Below are 13,047 nucleotides of genomic sequence, written 5' to 3' on the forward strand. Positions count from 1 at the left end.
CACAATTGAATACCTGAGGTTCCGCCAGGAGTGGGAACCCCTTTCAAAAAGTTGATTTATTTGTGATCTGTTCGCTCCGCCAGCTAAGCCAGAACCAACACTAATTAGTTGCGTAATCGCTAGTACTAGCTGGTGCCCCGCCCCGCCGCCCCTTCTGAGAGGTCGGGGGTCACGGGTCACGTCTGCCTTTGGCCTGCAGCTGTCCTATCCGTTCCGATCTTATCTTGGGTCTGGTCTGCTCTATCCGCAATATGTGTGTATTTGAATAAAGTCAATAGCGTATGTCTTAAAACAAACATCCATATGTAGTTGTATAAGTATGCATTAAATCCAGCAACAACATTTATGTAGTAATTATTTCTCTGCTCTGCGCATAATAGTAATATATTAATGACAATAATTCTCTGCTATATGTATAAGTTTGAAAAGTTCACCGCTCTATCCATCAAAACATTTATATAAATTTCTCATCTTTTTTTGATTTTCTTTGATATTTTGTGGCTTTTTTTGTAGATTTTCTGGGAAAATAGTTCAGTTTGGAGGTTTTTTCGCAGTGCTGCGTTTAAAAAGGACACCGAGTGAGAGTTTTTGACTATGCAAATGTGTCGTGTGTATAAGGTTTAAATTCGCTTAATATGTCCTTCAATATGCATTTCTTTTGCGGTTTGTGGTGGGCGATTTGCTAGACTGTCACTAGTTTAGTTATAGTTTAGTTTCAGTTACAGCTTTAGCTTTAGCTTAGTTTTGTTTGCTGCCAAGGGATTGTCTTGGGGGTACATTCATGGTACTTTGAAACATCGATATACAAATACACTGATTACATAAATATATGTGGTATATAGTATATGGTGTGTATATATTCATAATGCATGACTGCGTTAAAATTTGACTAAGTTACACTTTCAACATAAAATTCTTGCCGCTCCGCCTGGGATTTTTCGTCGGGGGAGTTTATTGAAATTACAGTTTCTTCTCTTAAATATACGTTAGTTAATTACCATTTTCTAGATATATTTTTGTACACCTATAAACATCTATATACGAGTATCTGTGCTCTGTAGTTCGCAACGCTTAAGTTACACATCGATAATAACGTTCGGTTTCCCTTTCGGAATATTTTGATATAATTGCATAACTTGTTCCATTTTCTTCGGTTCGACTTGGTATGCTTGTGTAAATGTTTTTCTTTTTGTTTATCCTTAAAATTGAAACTTCTTTTAGCTGGCCCTCTGCCCAAGTTGCACTTAGATCTCGTAGTTGCGGAACTTGTTGGCCACGTCGGTGTTCTCGCCGCCCCACTCGCCCTTGCGACTGCCGTAGTAGAGGGCTGCCCCGCCCTCCGAGGCCCGCCGGTGGGCGGGATTGGGCGAGGCCGCGGTGAGGCCACCGCTGCTGCATCCTGCCCCGGATCCGGCCCCGGCCCCCGGGGCAGCTGCTCCTCCGGACTCCGGCAGCATGCGATCCTTGGTCTTGGGGGTCACCCAGTGCATCGACTTTGGTGGGTTGCCAGAGAGTAGAGAGTGGTTGGACAAAGGGGATTTAATTAGATAAAACTCCCGCGGTTGTGGGCGAGGACCAAGGCACCTTCATGTCGCGAAACGGTGCGTTGGTCCTCTGTTATTTCGCATGCAAAAACACACGGGTACACATAGAGTTGGATGAAGAGGCACATTCAAGAGAGGTTTGCATTCGGTGGAGTTCGTCGGGCACTCAGGAGCGGGCTTATAGAGAGAGACACTGAGAAATACAGAGAACAAGGGGTTCCATCGGGTATTTAAAATATCTAATCTACAACTGAAATGAACTCTGAGAATGAGGAATAAAGTTCCAGAGTTAGGAAACAAGGAAAAAGTAACAATAACTTAAGCGCCTAAAAGTATGCAACAGAAATTTAAAATTATGCTTGTGAAATCTTTACAATAAAATGTATAAAGATCAGATTATAACCTTTTACTATAGTTCTTTTAAAGTTAAATTATTATAAGGAGTATTAAAGGAATTTCTGGAAAGATCTTATGACAAAGACAACCGAGCCCAGACCTAATTTCCTCAAAGTTACGAGACCTTCTTGATGACAAGTTGTAATTACAAAACAAAAGTTGAGGCAGAGCAACAACCTTTTCATAATGAAATACCTTGACAGGCACCTCTATTGTTTGCTGTCGCCCCTTGAATTTTATTGATTTCGAGGGTCTTTTTCCGAGTCTGGGTGCCTTTTGCCGTGAAGTTTTTAGCTAGGTGTCCGAGCTCAAAATTAGAAATGCAAATGCGGATTCGGCGCCCCTAGTCCCCGCCCCTCGAAGGCCGGACAATGTCCGCCCGTGATGGATGGGCGACAATTTCCGCTTTGCCCGACAGCGGAAATTACCATGGAGCTCTTGACGGGCGGACAAATGGGTGGTTTTCGGCGGGTAATGAATAATCGCGTTAATTGTGCTACGGCAAAAATGAACTCCGGCTTGGCTTACAAATTTCATTAGGAGCGTGGCAAACAAACCAATGAAAGGAACCAAAAAACAGGGCCAAGTGATGACGCAGTGCAGTGGGTGGAGAGGGACTTTAACAAAGGATCGGAGTTGAGTCTGCCTGGTGCCAGAGGGGGAGTGAGTGAGGGGCTAGACAGGGGGAAGGAGACGGGGTCGGGGTCGAAGACTACTTCTCTGGATCGCTGAGTTCCGTGGCCCATAACGCATACCTCTTTATCCACTTTCTCGGCAATCGTGTATCTTCTCACCTGACCGACATGCTCCTTCATGCCCAGCCACTGTTTGTAGCTCATCGAGATGCCGCTGTTGCGCCACTTGTCGTACACGGCCCTCTTCTCGGGGTCGCACAAGGTCTCCTTGGCCTCCTGTAAACAAATGTTGTATCAAAATGTAATATTTCATAGGATTTGTATAGGGAATAAAGGATCTCCATGTATGATAAACAGAAGTAACACGAAATCACGTCTTCGGGTGATTAAAAATCGATTAAGCAGTTTATAATTTCTAATGCTTACAGTGCATGCAGTTTGTTTGTGTTACTAAGTGCTTTAGGACCGTAATAATAAGCTATTTAGGGCAACAAGGGAAAATATTTCAAGGATATGCAGGACTCCCAATCTGTCCCTGTCTCTGGCATTTCACTGAAATTGTTGTCCACAAAATTGATGCTTCTTCCCATGAATAAGCTGTGGCCCAGATTCACTGGAATTCCTCAGTTTTCAGCACAAAATATGTAACGAGAAACGGGCTTTAATCAATTTTTCACTGTAATGAAACCGAAACTTGAAAGGGGTACCCGCACGCCCCTTCCAAAGCTGATCAGGCCCATGAAAGTCAGGACTCGGATTTGCTCAAGTGCAAAGTAAACAGCTGCACAGGTTTCGGATGCCAGCCCATCCCAAGCTCTGATTTCCTCTGCCTTGGCTGGGCCTGCATGTTAATCAATTTCATATGCTTCGCTGTAGCACACTTATTGGCATGCACACACAGACACACCCACACAGCCTTGCAAGGGGAATACCCGCACTCATACACACTCATCTGCGGAGAGGCTCTCACATATTTGCACGCTCAAGTGATTTTGATAGCCTCGGCTGGGGCTTGATATATATCTTGACTACTTTTACGGCCAGACCCAACACACAAATATAGCCACAGCGGTAGACACCGACACGCTTCGAGGTTGTTTGATACACACAAAAGGACACACGGTGAAAAATTTAAAAGTTTTTGTAGCATACCTTTTGACATCTTTATAATTTATTTCGAAGACTAACGATTCGACAATGGATGAAAAGTAGTCCTACTAAAACAAACCCATTTTAAAATATATCCAACATTTAAAGCTGCCTAAAAGTATGCAGTAATAATCGGTTTTCGACATTTATCCCTAAGACTTTCAAATAAGTAAAATTGTAGCATACTTTTTGGCATATTTTCAAGAGCTTTAAGGCATTCTCGTTTATTTTCTCCCTGTGCAGATACCCAGATAGACAGACACCCACTTACACACATGCTCAATTGAGGCTCTGAGATTTCATCGCCGGCCTGCTGTTTTATTGTTCCGGCTGCTTTTCGGGCCCTGTTTACATGATAATCAATTATTTCACTACCCACTGATTATGTGGGTCAGCAAACAAGGCTCGAGCCTGGCGAGATACCAAGCCTGGCGGTTTGTTTGTCTTCAATTAGGGCAATCGTTTAGTGGCTTTTTATGGAAATATAATTCCAGGCCCTCGGAGAGCGGCAATTAACAGTTCGGAAGCGGTTCGTCTGCACCTGACAAGAATCAAATCGCGATTTCGCATTCCAATGCTGTCCCCTAATCCCTGGCAGCTTGTTTATCCTTTGGTTATTAAAGCATTCCCTCCGTATTTTTTGACTTCCCCTGGGATGTAAGGGGACAGCTTGACAAGTGGAAATTGTGTTGTAAGTTGTTAGTCGAACGCCATGATGATGAAGTCCCGGCTCATTTGCATATTCCTTGGGGGGAATGCGGGCTGTGGCATTTCCCTAGGAATGCCGCCGGCCTTTGAGAATCTCAACATTTCATTTTAAACGCTTCACGAGCTCACACACACGCTTTTTGTTTTATGGGCCGGCCATAAAGGTAAGTCCTCCCGCACATCCTGGCATATTTACGAGCTCCACACACATGCACGTCCAATTTTACGAGCCGTAAATTGTACGGCGCATTCCTGCTCCGGCGGACAGCCATAAGTATGATTACGACTCGGCAGGGAAATTGCCTCGGTCCAGGACAACCGCTTGGCGAAGACCAAGGACCAAGGACCCTCATGCATATTGCAGGAGGAGGGGTTCCTGTTTCGCCTTAATTTGGCCTTTGTTATTTCAGTGTGTTAAAACTTCATGTTCGACGTGGAATGGCACATCAACTACCTGTAGAGGCTACAATAAACTGAATTGCTGGGCTTAACCCCTTGCTGGATTCCCTGAAAAGGTCCTCACTGCTCAATGAAATGCATTTCGTGGAAAAGCAAATTGGAATGCAGCCTTCTCAATGCCAATTTCATTTTCAAGTCAAGCCTGTTAATAATAAGCATTCATGTAGATGGGTATATTGTAATGTAATCCTGAAAGAATGTACAAAGCCCTTTGAAGTTGAATTCTGAGGAAGTCTTTTGAGTACAGATATTTCCCATTACATAATAATTCTTTATCCTTTCCTATAGCTAATATTTAATATTTATCATCCTATAACTCACGCTTTTTGCGCCGCCTAAATTAATAACAATTCACTTGCATTACCTGTCAAACTCTGATTTTATTTTTACATTTTCCCCCACCCTTTAGAGCGAATCATCCCCCATTTTCACCTTAGGCATCCAGCACTTTTCCCCACATCAATTTGATTTTGTTTTTAACCACACATTAATGAGTTGTCAGGTTCCGACACGCCTTTTTTCCACCCCCCGAACGCCCTTTTTTCGCTTTGATGGCGAAAATCAATAAAGGTTTTCAAAAAGTATATTTCGTATGGGTAATTTGTTTTATCTCATCGTTGCCGCCTTGTTTTTCTTTTGTCGCTTGGAAAATTCAATTTGGGGCCGGGGAGAGCGTGTGTGCGTGTGAGCCACTGAGTAGTGTGTCTGTGTAAGTGGGTTAAGTGCGTGAGTGTGCGTGTATCTGTGTGTGCAAAGGGCAGCCATTGTTTAATGCAGCTTAAAACTTTGCCCAACTGCCAGACACGGTTTTGAATAGATGCGTTCGGTTGACTGGGGCGCCAGCTAATTACGGAAACTATCAGGGGGATTATGAGGGGTTTTCAAGGAAAACGCTCTCCATTTCCCAAGCAACTTATCAAGATCCGAACCAGAAAGTTTTCAACTAAACTCGAGCCATTTGTGCGGCTCTAAAAGTCCACCAACTTCCGCAGAACCGAACGTTTTTATGCGCTCCCCGTTTTCATTCATATCTGTCTTTCTAGAATCCCTGAAGATTTTGTACGTTTCTGTAAGCTTGACTTTTCGCAAATATATACGTTTTACTCTTACACTTTAAAGGTCCATTAAAAAAGCTAGCGTTAAAGTCAAATATGAAAAAGAAAAGCTTTTGGAAATCAGAATTTAATAAAAAAGTATGTTCTTGAAGGATTTTAGTATTCAGAACTTAATAAATTATAATTTTTATATTATAAATTATATCTTATTCTTCGGTTAGGGAAACTGTTTTACACATTTTCCATTTAAATGATTGTGTTGTCTTATAATTATCCAATGTATACTTTTCAGAGGTAAATGCACGTATAAATTTCGCCCAAAGGATTTAAACTTGTTCGAAGTTCTTCGCCACCCGACACAGCATGTTTAAAAGGAATAAGTATCAGGCTTAAACATCTTTTAATTTTAAGCTCGCTCCGGTAACTTTCATCCCGAACATATGGCCCACAGGCTGTCAAATTTACAACCCACCCAGAGCTCGCACTCAAAAAAAGCAGCCACTCCCCTGGAAACTTCATTAATATGTAAAATGCCGAAACGCTTGCCTTTTCTTTGTTTCAGGCGCTTGTCCCTTGGATCTTTTGGGTGTTTCTGGTGCTTTTGCCTACCTTGAGCTGCTGGAACTTGGCCTCCGCCTCCTTGTCGCCGGAGTTCTTGTCGGGATGGTATTGGAGGGCCAGGACCTTGTACTCGGCCTGGATCTGCTCGGGCTGCAAAGAAAAAGCCAAAATTAGTTCGCCGAGCTAAGTGAATTGCGATGATGAATTCTCTATGCCAGCAAGTTAACCAAGTAATTTGTGGCATGAATATTTAAAAAGCCACTTCCGAGGTAAACATGTTATATATATTACACATTACATAAGGGGGGCAACAAGGACACAGGTGATTTGCGAGTGTCTCCTGCGGCATGCAGATTTCCAAGGAGACCGCAGCTCAGGTAAAGCTGTCACTTGCAGACGAAACCCAAAGCCCCTCGGAACGGGGGATCAAACCCCCTTTTTCAAATCCCTAAACATCCAACCAAGGAATAACGAAATAACAATAAGCAAACATTAAAACTTGACGAGCAAAAACGTTCGTGCGCAGTTGAGCACCACTTAAAGTAATAGAAAAGCTGTCGCTTTTTGCCATTATTGCGGCGGGTTGGAAAACTACTGCTGCTTGTATCTGGGAAAGGAGAAGAGCTGACGGGGAAAGCGGAAAACTTTGAGGGTTTAAAATGCTGTTGCCAAATTAATTCACTCGTCAGAGTGTCCTTGAGTCGGGCAAAAAGGCTTTTGACACTTGGCAAACAATTGATATTAATTAAGCCTGAGTGTCTTTCGGCCAAAAGCAACAAGTTGACAGCCACCGACGATGATCTGATACTCACTTTCCCCGGGACCAGAAATAAAAATAACGATGGCGATGATGCTGACAGGGCATACTGGGAGAAATATAGACATTTTTTAAGTTTACAGTAAAACATAACATACTCCCGGGAGCAAACTCAAAATATTTGATTGCATACTTTTCAGCGCAGTTATAAGTGATTTCAGAATTTTAAGATTTCTGTGGCAAACGGACTATTCGCACTTCTTTATCGCTTCATCTTTGTCTCTTACTTTCAATTATTCATAGCAGCGTGTACGCAAAAATCACAAATTTCTCACAGTGCTCGCCGCACAAAGCTGCTTGTTTATTGTCTTGTAAATGGAAATGGCTTTTCGCGCACCATCGGTCGGCGCACAAAGGACCAAGGCAGCCGCACAGAAGCGAGGGAATGACCAGCATGGGTCCCTTTTTATTCCATTCGGTTTCGAGTCTTTTGTTCGCGGGGGAAACGTCAAAAAGCAGCTGCCATAGAGCAAGCATATTTAGGTCACCATGGTATTTGGAAAATATACATGTGAGAACCTCTCTACGATGTTGACAGAATTGATGGTTCGCCTTTCGTTCCCCGGGGAGGTTTCTCCTCCAGCTGCGGAAGGTGGATTACTTGCATGCCCCGCGTTGAGCTTCATTTGCCGCACAGACCGCACTGCAACGGTGCGTATAATTAATTTCAGCGCAATTAATATTGCTCATACGCCAGCGTGTACGTGGCCAAAGCAGCCGCAGCCTTGGGGCTCCTATAATTAGACGGGCGGAATCTGTTCCCCCGACTTTCGTGCTCCTGTTTGGTGGATCGTACTTCGAAGTATTGTCCACCCACTTGCATTACACAATCGAATGGCCTCAATTAATTGCAATAAATTTGCACCACAGTCAGCCGGACCAATTTCAATTTTCACTTGATTAATTCCCCCATCGGATTGCACCCGGCCAATTAAAGTGGCCAGAATAGCTGGCAGACCTCCTCTGCAAATTAGCCCCGAAAACATTTGAAGTTTGTGCAGCTCTGGTTGGCAGATTGTTTGGCTTGCGTATGCAAATTCCCGCAAACTAATCTGCATGAGAATGGAATGGCTGCATTCTCGAGTGGGAATGGATGCCAAGTCGAGATAATTGCCGGCCACAGGGATAGACTATAGGTTCGTGGTGGGGCAAACAATGGGGGTCAGTAGCTGGATGGATCTACGTGATAAGGGCCCGACCATAATGCTTAACCGCCCAGCCCCCAAGCCCTTGGCAAATATTTGATTTTGTTTACATGCCCAGCAAAATCGATGCCGGGACTTCGAGGCTTCGGGTCCTGGAGCTCCTGCATAATTCAATAGATGCCCCACTCGGCCTGATGCAATCGACAGCTCGCAAAATGTGTGTGTCGGGGCAGCCTAACCTGCGCATTTTCCGGGCCAATAAATTTGATTACAACCGCCTTTCTCCCACGTAGTGAACCCGAAAATGTGACAACTCAAGATGAATGTCAGGGGCTCAGGAGTCGAGCGTGCTGATGGGCAAATGCCATTAAGCCGCCCGAGATTGCCTGCCAAAACCGAGCTCGTTAATTCCGCCCAGACAGGCGTTGGCTTAGCCCCCAATCGGTTGGCTTAGATGGGCTCTCAGCTCCCGGTGAGCAGGGTAAACCCATGGACCTGTGGACCTCTGACTCAAACTGCACTCGATGCCCGATGCTGCAACTGCAGCTGCGGTGGATCAACGCCAATTCTGCCAATCTACGATGGCTGACTGGGTAATTGAAACTAATTCTCAAAGCAAACCTCTCGCCTTCGGAACGTACTGAGAGAAAAATTTTAGATCGCAAATAATAGAGAAGGTATAGAAAATATAGATGACATCCTTTTAAAATAGTATAATATTAGTTATAATAGTTTCTCTAAAACTTGCAACATTTTTTAAAAGCTACATCTGCACTTATTTTAAGGGATTACATTTATATTGCTAGCACTATGTACTATACTACCAGTATCCTTACATAGGTAACGAAAATAAGTTGCTATGATACCAAGTTGTTCGATCAGATATACCTTTCACATGCTTTTTCTCTCAGTGCCGAGTCGCCACATGAACTGTATCTGATTTCAAAGATGATTTCATGCGAAGGTTTTTATTGCCTGCACGAACATTTAATAAACACTTCGACTTTAAGGCTTATGAAAGCCATCAATTTCAGCCAGTGCCTCCCAGAACCCAGAACCAGAAAAGCCCCCAATTCGATTAGTCGCACTTTTGAAAGCCGCAATTCGATTAGACCCTAATTAAATTCGTAGTAAAGTTTGATGAGCCAACAGAGTTTGGCAGCCAAAGTTAGGGCGAATGTTTTGAGGAAAGGTGAAGCAGCGGGTGGCAACGTAAGACGGGTTGTCAGATATATTTTAAAGGTGGGCGATCGGAAGGTCAACTTACCGACGAGTTCTCATCGCAGTGGAGCAGCCCGTAGAAGTCCTCGTTGGGACTGCGCTTGTAATTGATTATGGCATCAACGGCGCTCATTGCGTCAGTGTTTCCTGGGATCGGTCGGGAATATATATGTGTGTTTTCTATAGTGGAGAAAAGTGGCACAAGATCAAGGGTGACTATTAATTAAAAGACCTTTGCACCATATAAAATGATAGTTGATTTAGTAAGGGTGCAGTAAAAGAAGACATTTATTTGGCTAGGAAAAATACGATCGGAAAGAGTTAAGTAACTCCATTCCCTTTATATTTATTTTAATTTTGTATTTAAATTTGTTCTACTTTAATATCTAAAGATAACAGATATTAAAACAATCTCTAGCGTTTCCACTTTCTTTAGGTTCTTTTTTACACGAAGATCAACCACGAATTGGTAACTCAATCTAACTCAAATCGAAGCACAATCGAGGCAACGAAGGGGATTGCGTGACCTTCGATTTGGAACAATTAGCAGCTGAAAATAAGTAATCACAAATGCACAAAAACGAAATCGCTTAGTAATCAGCTGAAAGATCTGGTTTTGTTTTGGTTTCGGTTTGGGTTTTTCGTTTGTTTTGCTGCGGTTGGTAGGAGCACTTTCACTTGTTGTTTTCCAGAGCTTTAACGTTTTGTTAATGGTGGGAAAAACGTTGTTTATTTACTGCAGCCCGCTCAAAATCAAATTTACTAAACACAAGCTTGTCTTGCACTAGAACACTCTCTTTCTGTGTTCTTTTTTGGTTCTGTGACTCCCACTCTCTGGGAATAGCAGTCTATATAATATACATTTCCTTGGGTATCTACTTTGGGTTAAGCGGTGCTCACGATGTTTCTGGCAGCGCGTCAAAAGTCGAACTGATGGCAGCGCCGCCTCGTGGAACCCGCTTCGGCTTGTTTTTCCACTTCGGATTGGGGCGAAAGAGCTTGGAGATGGGAGAAAGTTCGCTCTCGCAAAGCCCCGCAGCCTCCCAGATACAATGGCAGCTTTTAAGCTGCTCAGAGCGGGGATTTCGAACTTGGTTTTCTTGGAACCATGGGGATTTGAAGACCCAGTTTGAAAGACTGACTCATCTTTGTTATTATTTTCGGGAAATACCCATAGGAGAAAAAAGAAAAATAAGGTTAGCTTAAAAAATATATTTCCTTTAATATTATTTTATTTAACATTTAATAAAAAGTAAAATGTGAAAAGTAGATATTTTGCTATATCTAACATTTGCACTTAAAGCTCCAAGCTGCAAAGACTGGTTGTTGTCCCCACAAGTGCATCCAATCCGAAAGCCTTTTCAAAAGCTTTGGTTATAAAACATTTCCTATAAAGCACCATCATACCATAACTTAGCAACCCATGCCCACTTGTTGATCTCAGCCCCCGACAGAACATGAGCACATCCCGCCCTCTCCAAAACAAAGTTTGCAGAATTCGTTAAGGGGAAATTAATGCTCCACCCTAAAAAGAAAACTCATCAATCTGCGGCCAGCTGCTCGGCCCAAACTTTTCCCCAAATGAAGTCAAATCGAACGGCGACGAATGCCAATCCGAACTGGAAATAACCGAGCCAGAGGAGCATTGGTTTTCAAATTAAAAGAGCCAGCCGAGTGTGAAGGAAAAGTTTGCAGCAAACGGAAACGAAATTGAAAACTGTTGCATACTCTGGGGCGGAGTAGGTCCTCGGCAAGGAGGCCTAGGCCAGGAACCACCCCCGGACCACCCACAAAAGCCGCACTGGGCGAAAAATGATTTCCGTTCATAAATCATCATAATGGCGAAGCAGGCCCCGGCATATGTATGTCTGGCCAGAAAAACGGGACCAGAACCAAATGAAGATGGAACCATTTGACCAGCTAACGATGGTGGGTTTTCCAGGGTGGGTGGAAAAGGGGGTGGTATCGAAGGGGAGCTCCTGCGGAAAAGTGCGCCCGTGCGTTTGTCCGTCACGCACACACGGAGGGAGGGCAGAAGGGAACCAGCAGATCGATGGGGGAAATGCTATCGACTATTAGATATCTGGTATCAAGGGTTCTAAAGGTCCAAAGTTATGTTATAGATATTATATAGATCCCTTATAAGCTTTAGGTGTCTGCTTAGGGAATTTCCAGGGAAAGGAATTTAATAATAAAATAAATGAAAAGCTAATGGGTAATAAGGTTTCGAGTCCTGGCAACCAATATGAGCTGGTACCCTTCCTAAAACCACACACACACGGGCGCTGTGCGTGTGACGTCAACAAATGGAGGTGGAACGAAATGAAACGTTTTAATTAGACAAAAGAGCAAGGCAACTATTTATTTCCATTTCTGCTTCGACTGTTTACTGTCCACAGCCCGCAGCCAAGCTGCAGATACAGATACGAACGGCACGACTGCTGGCACAGATACAAATACGGAATACTTAGCAACTATTCCGGTACAACCCACTCCATTCGCTTGCGGCCTGCAGCTGATGATAAACCTCCTTGGCCAGCACAGATGCAACGTGCCTCCCTCTTCCATTCTTTTTGGCGAATCTCTTCTAAGCTTTTCCTACACAGAGGGAAATTAAAATACACTTTAAAATATATTTTAAAGCTACATATCACTGTTTCTTGAGTAATACTTATTATGCTTATTAGAATCTCTTATAGTTTAGGTTTTTATCAAATTAAATAATTGCTGATTTAGGATGCATAGTTGGTATAAGTATATCTCTTATAAAAATAAATATTACATAAACATTGTATTGTATTTAAATTATTTTTATATATTTACTTTTTTTCATTTTTATGTATTACAGTGCCATAATAAGTTGTTCACTCTAAGACACCGTTGAAAATACAATTTTAAAATATTTTAAAAACAACTCCTCTTTCTTTTCCCCCAGTGCACTTCTGCGGTGAGTGTTGGGACCCACTTGGATTCCGATAAGCGAGCATTTTCCGCAGCATGCTTGCGAGGGCAAACATTGGCAATGGCCAAAGAATTGCTGGGAAATTGCTCATTCGCCGGGTGTGCGGGGCGGACAGCGCCGAGATCCGGAGATTCCCCGCCAGTGCAGATTTATGCATACCAGCAGCAGTAGTTGGCCACCAGATTAGGGACATTCCATCGCTCCCCGCCGGGCGCACCTAAAAGTATGCTGTGCAGTGCGAATCCCTCGTATTTGCAGCTTCCGCCTTAGTTTCCCAGAATTGCATTCCTGCTGCCTCCACCCACTCGGTGTTTGTCTTTTTCTTCATTTTCCGGCTGCTGCTAACTGCATTTCGCTTGAGTTAAAAGGAAAATCGCAAGTCAAACATGTCGAGT

General features: G+C 43.3%; 1 protein-coding gene across 3 annotated transcripts; it reads right to left on the reverse strand.

The window, feature by feature from the left end:
* Nucleotides 1-5: 5 nt before the first annotated feature.
* LOC108025421 (J domain-containing protein) lies at nucleotides 6-10,617 on the reverse strand. Of its 3 annotated transcripts, XM_017095904.3 has the most exons (5): nucleotides 10,570-10,617; nucleotides 9,737-9,870; nucleotides 6,556-6,657; nucleotides 2,696-2,851; nucleotides 6-1,493 (listed from the first exon to the last, which is right to left on the reverse strand). In XM_017095904.3, exons 2-5 carry the CDS (start codon nucleotides 9,821-9,823, stop codon nucleotides 1,245-1,247), a joined length of 594 nt encoding a protein of 197 aa, XP_016951393.1. In that variant the 5' UTR covers nucleotides 9,824-9,870; nucleotides 10,570-10,617; the 3' UTR covers nucleotides 6-1,244. The 3 variants fall into 3 exon arrangements, with proteins under 3 accessions (XP_016951393.1, XP_043951248.1, XP_050744749.1); XM_044095313.2 differs by lacking the exon at nucleotides 10,570-10,617 and having other exon boundaries at nucleotides 2,735-2,851; XM_050888792.1 differs by lacking the exons at nucleotides 6-1,493; nucleotides 10,570-10,617 and adding an exon at nucleotides 1,541-1,737.
* Between the last annotated feature and the right edge of the window lie 2,430 nt (nucleotides 10,618-13,047).

Source organism: Drosophila biarmipes, chromosome 3R (genome assembly GCF_025231255.1).
Source record: "Drosophila biarmipes strain raj3 chromosome 3R, RU_DBia_V1.1, whole genome shotgun sequence".
NCBI classification, from domain to species: domain Eukaryota; kingdom Metazoa; phylum Arthropoda; class Insecta; order Diptera; family Drosophilidae; genus Drosophila; species Drosophila biarmipes.